Source organism: Polyergus mexicanus, unplaced genomic scaffold (assembly GCF_030449975.1).
Source record: "Polyergus mexicanus isolate NDT 795.1 unplaced genomic scaffold, iyPolMexi1.0 SCAF_312, whole genome shotgun sequence".
NCBI classification, from domain to species: domain Eukaryota; kingdom Metazoa; phylum Arthropoda; class Insecta; order Hymenoptera; family Formicidae; genus Polyergus; species Polyergus mexicanus.
The window spans coordinates 101-9,252 of NW_027223632.1; the positions used below are offsets into that span (position 1 = coordinate 101).

The 9,152-nt window shown below is 47.0% G+C and overlaps 1 protein-coding gene across 1 annotated transcript; it reads right to left on the reverse strand.

Moving 5' to 3' along the window:
- Positions 1-241: 241 nt before the first annotated feature.
- Positions 242-6,613, reverse strand: LOC138944611 (uncharacterized; the record flags this gene model as incomplete). The annotated part of the gene is made up of 3 exons (XM_070315431.1): positions 6,602-6,613; positions 6,202-6,309; positions 242-897 (listed from the first exon to the last, which is right to left on the reverse strand). Coding segments are annotated over exons 1-3 (776 nt in total), but the record flags the coding sequence as incomplete, so codon positions are not given.
- Between the last annotated feature and the right edge of the window lie 2,539 nt (positions 6,614-9,152).

Genomic DNA, 9,152 nt, shown 5'->3' on the forward strand with positions numbered 1-9,152 from the left:
ATAAACGAGTCGGTTATTTTTAAAACATATTAACACACATTTATTCTTTCATTGATTAATACATCAAAAACGGAGATTGCGGTTAAACGCATATGATTTATTGTATAAGAACTTTCGCTTGCCCCCGCGTCTTTTAGTTTGTGTTGCAACGTCTACATATATTTTGAGTGGGCTCGTTTGCGTGGAAAAGCTCTTTTTCTTAGGTGTCCTTTGTAGTGGTGAAATCAACGGTGGAGGGTACCACGGAATCGGAGGTGTGATGCACTGAGGTCGCTCGATGTCCGGGGTTATTGGCCGATCCTTATTCTCTCTTGGACAGGAACTCACGGGGCTGGATTTTGGCGGGCTAGCGCCGAAGAGCACCTGTAGCCGGGCCTCAATCTTCTTTTTCCTCCGGGGGCTACCCGGGAGGTGATTCCGCTCGGTTAGCGGCAACGGAGCTCTTGTTGTCGGTGGTTCGTCCTTGGCGTAAGGTGATCGAACTCCCAAAGCCAGAGAATATTGAGCGCCTGGAGCTGGAGGCGGCTGGGCGCCTTTGGTTGAAGGCAACTGGGTTCCTAAGGCTGGAGGCGACCGTGCGCCTTTAGCTGGAGGCGACTGAGCGCCTTTAGCTGGAGGCGGCCGTGCGCCTTTTGCTGGAGGCGACTGAACGCCTAGAACTGGAGGCGGCCGTGCGCCTTTGCCTGGAGGCGACTGAGCGCCTATAGCTGGAGGCGACCTGGCGCCTGTTCTTCTTCGCTTGGCCGAAGTTTGGCTCAACGGTGTTGGGCGAGTCTTGCGCCGTCGAGTAATTTCGGCCAAAGTTGGCAGCGTACTGACGCTTGACTGTCGAGGAATCTTGCTGATGATGCGGCGACTAGCGCCGTTACTTCCAACGTTCAGAGCTAGCGACTTGCGCTTAGAAGAGTGGCGGCTTAGCGCCAAGAATTTTCTATGTGACTCGTCGTGCTTTCTCCGCAGGGGGTCTGACTTATATTTCGGCCGGACGGCTTTTCATTCGCGAGTTGACCCGGGCGCATTGCGTCGCCAAGCGGTGCCGCCCGCCACAAGCGGATGGGCGAGCGCTTTCGAGAAGCGCTGAAATCCGAGCGCTTTCGAGAAACTCAGACATTCGTGCGCTTTCGAGAAACTCTTAAATTTCGTGAATATCGCGCTGCCGTAATTTTTGTGGTTGCAGTATGTCACCACAATGTATAATATATTTACATCCATATATAATATATTTTAAAATATTATAATATATTTAGTTCAATTTTCTCGAACTATACTGCATAAATTGTGATCCAGCAAATCAAGATATGATTGTCATACATATAACATATACATAATTAAAGTGCACATGTTACATCTATGTTATATGGCAGATATATTCGATGTTTGCTGGGTATATGTATTATATATATATATATATATATATTGTGACGTGACGTTTTTGGGACGTCCGTCACAACAAGGGCCGAATGGCCCGATCGGGGGCGGTTTTTCGGGGGCCTGCGTCTTCCTAATTTAGGGAGAGAGCGGCCCGATGGTCAGATCAGCGGGATCTGACTTTCGGTTAGAAAAATCGAAAATGTAAGCTCGAGATGAGCCCGCGAATTGGTTGTCGGCACGAGGTCGAGCGGCGGGATCCCATCCGGCGGAAGGAGAGGAGGAGAGAAGAGCGGGAGTCCAGGACACCAAGGACACAGGAGATGTCAGGTCGTATTTGTTAACTATTAAAAGACACTTTTGGTGGCTAGTAAACATCGCCCATAGCGTACGAGCGAGCACGAGATCGCAAAGGAAAGGTCGAGATATTCCTGCCGGTGGGACGAGCGTCGTCGACCGATTTTGTTGCCGAATAATTGTAGGTAATTAATTCGGATGAGTCGCGCCCTTAATAGTTGTCGAGCCACGCGTTTTGGTGGATTAATTTGGTGAATATTTTTGGTAGATTAAGTCGTACGGCCGATGGGCACATGTCGCTCATCCGAATTAGGTAAAATAGGCTCTCTTTATTCACTTCGCCGCCGCCGACAGTCATTAGTGTTATTTTCGCGTTTGTCTGTATAATATGTTGTGAATTATCGGGATTTTTACGTTCACGCGATCGATATTCCGACTCGCGCAAAGTATTGCGCCGCGCGACTCGTACACCACAGTCGTTGTCGATAGTTTCCGTATTGTTTCTGTGTATTGTTAGTGCGTGTTTGTGAGTATTGTAAGAAATTAGAGTCAGGAGGAAGCGAAATCCTAAAAATTCGTACAATAAATCTATCGGGTGTCTTTGAGCCCGCTATTAGTTTCCGCGAGTCATTCGAGCTAGAGATTAGGCATTTCAACGCAAAGGTCACCGTCATTGTTATCGAGACGTATATCGGCTTACCGCGAGCCGGACCAACGGACCGATTTGAGTCGTGCAATCTAGTATTTTCTATTATATCGAAGCGGATTCACGAGCGTGCGTAAAGTAGTTACCGGCGTATTCGAGAGATTTCTTTAGTTGTCGCGGCCTAATTAAGTCTCGTACGGCGGAAATCCTCGCGGCCGAAAAGTCGAGTTAAAGCGCGAAAGACGCCCGGTAATTTGATACTGTTGCGCACGGTCGTGCCGATCTCCGCGGAAATAATATATCTTATTTGCCTGTAAAATAATTACTGTCATCCAAGGCTATTATTTATACGAACGGCTCTATACTCTTGTTTCTTTCGTTTTAAATATATTATTGTTATCTTTGTTTTAACCGACCGAATGCTCATTTTGGCTCCCGTGTTCTCGACTCTCAAGATTTCTCCCGTCTTCCCCGAACCCCCCCCTCTACCATTTCGTGTATACTGAATAGCCGCGGAATTTTGCCGTCGCGTTAATTATCGGTCGCGCGATTATCTTTTGGTGTTGCGTTTATCGTGAATGGTGCGGCCTGCCGTACCTGGCGCCCAACTTGGTTTATTTTGCGATTCCGGGAATTTTTGTGGATTGCGAGATCGATAGTCGAAATACGCGCCGAAGGTGTACCGTGGGCATCGGAGAACCGCCCGCCGAATAAATAATTATTAATTAAATAATTTTAAAAGAAATATACGGTTACAAATTGGCGCCCAACGTGGGGTCCACACGAAAACGGGAGGTAAAAGAGGTCGAGAGCGACGGAGCTTTTGAAATAATATTGAGCAGTATTATATTTGTATGTGAAAAGGAATTTTTTTGTCTGTAAGGAGAACAGCTCCTACAATTATCTGAAGCGACGATTATATGATTGACGGCATGTCGAGTATTTTCTTGTAGTTATCGAAGTCTGAATAATTTTTCACGAAGTTAACGTGAAAATTTGTATTATTTCCTCGAAGTACTTTAGCAACAAGTATATGGAATATTTATTTGAATTGTTTGAAGAGACATATTATTTCTGGCTTTAGTATTTCATTTCTTTTGTTATTTGGCTACGTGGCAGTTTTCTTTTGAAAAGAATATTCACCTTATACGACTCGCGGTATTGATATTTTGAGATCGGTGTGCCCGTGCCTAAGAATAATACAGATAATAATATTTTGAATCGAAATTGATTGGGTTTGCTCGACATCGCCGATCACATTTATTTTGCTTATTTTATTATGTTTAATATTTATGTGATGTGTCTCGCTATTTATCGATATTGAAATGTTATATATAATGAATGTTGGAAAGTTTCTTTCGTATATTTGTGCTAATAATATTTTTTCAGTTTTGTTGCGAGTAGCCAAATTTGGCTATTAATTATAATAATTACCATCGGGTAAATTAGGAATAGAGGAAATACGTGAAGTTTCGGACATTGGGCTTTCGTGTAACTATCGAATAGTATCGGGACGGAGAATTTCCGTTATTTGGCTGCTTCTGAGATTTGTTCGTTCGGGAATCGTGTTGGGTGACCGCGTATAGTTGACGGTTACAAATTGGCGCCCAGCATATAGTTGACGTACGTTTTTTTTTTTTGGTTGGGCTAACTATTGCGTAGTTGTCGTGTGTGTCGAGTGCCTAAGCGGTTTGCGCCCTAGGGGATTAGCGTATACCCGGATAAAGTTTCTGGCTGTCGCGTAAGTAGGCTTAGGGAATTTGCTGCACGGTTTTCCGTATTAAGTAATTAAACGAAAACGGTTTCCAATATGGATTCGGTAGATACGCTCACACGCGAATGGGTCTATAAACTCTCGATGGAGCAACTCCGGCGAGAGTTGACAAAGCGTGGTTAAGACCCGGAGGGTACCGTCTCCGCGTTACGGTCGCGCCTAATTAAATTCGAGAGTGACGCGTGGCAGGAGGGTGATTTTCCCCGCGCCGCGACGCCCACGAAGGGCCCGTTCGAGTTACCGGGCCCGGGAGGAGGCGTCCGCGCGACCCGATAGCCCGATCGAAATGGGCTTTAGATTGATCGATGACGGAGAGACCGATGCGGGTGGGGCGCGCCTCCGGCCACCGCGAGTAGATTTGCCGCCCCACGGGGCCGAGCCACGAGGGCCCGTACGCGCTGGGAGTGGTGCACTTGGACACAGTATAATTAGACACGGTGCAAATGGACACGTTGCAAATGGACACGAGATTTTGCACACGGTTCAATTGAACACAGTGCATTTGGACACAGTAATTTTGGATACAGTAGCTTTTGGACACATAAGAAAATACGCATCGTTTACTTGGACACCGCTCAATTGGACACTGTTCATTTGGACACCGTTCGTTTGGACACAGAAAGATGCGCACCGTTCATTTGGACACCGTTCGTTTGGACACCGTTATTTGCCCACCGTTCGTTTGGACACCGTTCATTTGCCCACCGTTCGTTTGGACACCGTTCATTTGTACACAGAAACATGCGCACTGTTTGTTTGAATATGTAACAGATGGAGAGAAATAAAAATCATTTTGGGAAAATATAATCAGTATTCTTATAACACTTTATACTGGTAAATCTATGTAAAATATGAAATCGTGAAAAGGAGATACATTTGAAGGTTATAATATCTGTCAAAATAAAATATATTCATACTTATATATCTCTGATACTGATGTCATTAATTTTACATTGCTTTTAGCACTTTGTTTAGCCTTTCGCATATTTGGATGTCATGCATGGATATAGTGGGTTCCGCCCCCCCTGCGGGGGGGCTCCACTTCCGGAAGATATAACCTAACCCAAACCTATTTCTTATTTAAAACAAAAATTTGGTGTGGAATACGTCGTATAACTTAAATCAAATTTTGGTGTCCAAACGAACGGTGTCCAAACGAACGGTGGGCAAATGAACGGTGTCCAAACGAACAGTGGGCAAATGAACGGTGTCCAAACGAACGGTGTCCAAATGAACAGTGTCCAATTGAGCGGTGTCCAAGTAAACGATGCGTATTTTCTTATGTGTCCAAAAACTACTGTATCCAAAATTACTGTGTCCAAATGCACTGTGTCCAATTGAACCGTGTGCACAATCTCGTGTCCATTTGTAACGTGTCCATTTGCACCGTGTCCAATTATACTGTGTCCAAGTGAAGGCCACTCGTACGCGCTACCTCGTCAGCCCTCGACGCGTATCAGCTGATGCGTCGGTGGAATTTACAATTTTCGGGTGCGCGCGGTAGTGACGCGGAGGCATTCCTCACACGTATAAAGGAGGGACGCGCTTTAGTTCCCGTTAGCGACCACGAAATATTCAAGTGCATCCCGTTCTTTTTATCGGGCATCGCACTGTATTGGTACCGTAACGGGCGCAGACAGTGGCGTAATTGGCGGGAGTTTGAATCGGCATGGCGTGCGCGGTTCGGTAATCCTGACTTCCAATTCGCGTTGCGGGACGAGATTATGCGCCGCACGCAGGGGGAACACGAACCCATTGCAGATTTTCTAACGTGTATAAGGGCATTGTTTGAACGATTAAGACCCCCGTGGAGTCTAGACGAGCAGTTAAATTATGCGCATCGGAATATGCTGCCGCGTTTACAGATCGCTGTACACCGACGCGATATATACGATTTCCATTCGCTGGAAAACTTAGCTTCACGAGTGGAACGTAGTTATGAGGCGGTAAACCAATATCGAGCGCCGCCACCGCCGGAACAGTCGATTTTTCCGGATCTCGCGTATCGCCCGCCGCGTAAGACTCACAGAAACCCGATCGCTCTAGCAGCCGCGAGGTTTGAGGAGACGATGCCGAAAATAGGGAGTGGCGCGAAAAATCGAGCGAGGGGAAGAACCAACGCGCCCGCCACTGCTTCAGTTGCCGCTGCGAGTCCGCCGAGCTCCTCAACTGCGGTCAAATCCGCCAATTCCTCCAACCCTAGTTCTGGTTCGAACACCAAGTGCTGGAATTGCGGAAAAATCGGGCATTTTGCGAAAGAATGCGAAGAAAGAAAACGCGCTCATTGTTATCGATGTGGCAAACCGAGCGTTACCGTACGAACGTGTCCGGCGTGTGCGGGAAACGAGGAGGGGAGTCGATAAAACGGGCCCCAACGACTCCCGAAATCTTAAAGGGGGGCCCCGTCGCACCCGAAGGCCGGGAAGCCTCCAGTTTCTCGTATACTGCGCTTAATCCCGTAAAGTCTTTAGGATTGCCGTCACTTTGTTATTTCGAGATCTTTATACACGGCGAACCGTTAAGAGCATTAGTCGATTCAGGATCGAATCGAACGATCCTTGGGGCCGACGGTATACGAATAATACGGCAGTTAGGGATGCCGACGCGTAAAAATTATGTTACGCGGATTCGCACGGCCAACGGACAACTAGCGGAGGTACGGGAGGAGGTGGATGTCCCGTTTACATTGAAAGATCAGAGTCGCCTGATTTCGATTTGTTTGTTGCCGGATTTAGCAGTCTCGTGTATCGTGGGGATAGATTTTTTGTGTAGATTCGATATTGGACTAGACTTCGCGACGACCGAATGGTACTTTGCGAAGGAGTCCGCGGTGAGGTATAATTTTGAATCACAGAGCGATACGCCGATCGTGTACAGTGGACTCCCTGATTTAACGCCCTCACAGACCGAACAATTGGAAAAATTTTTAAGGGGTAGAATCCCGGAAACGGTCGCCAACCCCGGTGTCACTTCTCTAACCGAGCATGAAATAGATGTCGGGCCGAACCGACCTATTAAACAAACGTGTTATTTAGTTTCGCCTAAAGTACAGGAAGCGATTCGTGATGAAGTCGATAAGATGTTAGGTGCCGGTATTATAGAACCTTCGTATAGTGAGTGGTCGAATCCGATCGTGATGGTGAAAAAGCCGAACGGAAAATATAGATTTTGTTTAGATTTCCGAAAAGTAAATAGTGTTTCGAAAAAGGACGCGTATCCGCTACCAAATATGAATGGTATATTAGACAAGCTAAGATCAGCTCGGTATATTTCCACGATTGATTTAAGCCAGGCGTACTTCCAAATACCCCTGGCGAAAGGAAGTCGGGAAATCACTGCCTTTAGCGTCCCGGGGAAAGGCCTATATCACTTCACGCGGATGCCATATGGATTAACGGGAGCGCCCGCGACTTTCCAGCGCTTATTAGATAAAATAATCGGGCCGGAGATGGAGCCTCACGCGTTCGCATATCTCGACGATATCGTGATAGTGACGCCAACTTTTGAAGAACATTTAGAATGGCTCGAGCGCGTACTAACGAAAATCTTTGCGGCCGGTCTCACGATAAATCCGGAGAAATGTGAGTTTTGTCGCTCGCAAGTTCGATATCTTGGATTTGTCGTGCGACGAGACGGGCTTATGGTAGATACGGACAAAGTTCAGCCAATACTAGACTATCCGGCTCCGCGCAATATCAAGCAAGTACGTAGATTTTTGGGCATGTCGTCTTGGTATCGTCGATTTATACCACAGTTCGCGACCATTAGCGAACCGATAACCCGGCTTTTGAAAAGGGGTCAGCGCTGGGAGTGGGGGGATGCACAGTGTCGCGCTTTTGAGAAAATTCGGTCACACTTAGTTACCGCACCTACGTTATCGTGTCCGGATTTTAACGTTCCGTTTGTTTTGCAGACAGACGCGAGTTCGGTGGGAATAGGAGCCGTGTTAAGCCAAAAGATAGGTGGGACCGAACATGTCGTAGCTTTCGCGAGTCGAGCTCTAGCAGACCCCGAGAAAAAGTACTCGGTTACAAAACAAGAGTGTTTAGCGGTCGTATGGGCCATTAAGAAGTTTAGGCCGTATTTAGAGGGATACAAATTTACGGTCGTGACAGACCACAGTAGCTTACGTTGGCTACATAATCTTAAAAATCCGACGGGCAGACTCGCGAGATGGGCTCTAGAACTCTTGGAGTACGATTATGAAATAGTCCATCGTAAAGATGCATTGCATCACGTACCGGATGCGTTATCACGTATGTATGAGAGTGACACCGAGGTGAAAATAATGGTTGCCGTAGAAGCGGACATTATCGCGAATACGACCGATGCTTGGTATCTTAAGCGTTGCGGAGAGGTCGCGATCGGACCTCGACGTTTTACCGATTTGCAAATAGTAGATAATCAATTATATTATTGCAGGCCCAAAGTCATTGTATCGGATATTGTGGAGGACTTAGATCGATGGAAACTGGTACTGCCGAAAGAATTGAGGGAAACGGCGCTTAGAGAGGCACACGATACACCGCAGTCAGGACATTTAGGGGTGGAGAAGACATTCCACCGACTAGCAGTCGCGTATTATTGGCCGAATATGTTTCGGGATACCGCGAAGTACGTTAGGCAATGCGACGTTTGCCAACGTACCAAGGTCGAGCAAGCCAACCCGGCGGGTCTCATGGGTCACCGCGTCGTGGAAGGCCCATGGACCATGGTGGCTGCCGACATAATGGGTCCGTTTCCGAAAAGCAAGGCGGGTTTTGCGTACGTTTTAGTAGTGCAAGATCTATTCACAAAGTGGATGGAATGTTTTGCGTTAAGGGCCGCTAACGGCAAGAAAATTTGTGAGGCTTTGAGAGAAGTCATTTCGCGTTGGGGTACGCCAAAATTTTTGCTGACGGATAACGGCACAGAATTCGCAAATCAGACGTTGCGAACGTTCTCGGAAGAACACGGGATAACCCACACGACAATTCCGCCATACCACCCGCAGGCTAATCCAGTAGAGCGCGTCAATCGGGTTTTGAAGACTATGATAGTTGCCTTTTTAGAAAGAGATCATAGGGA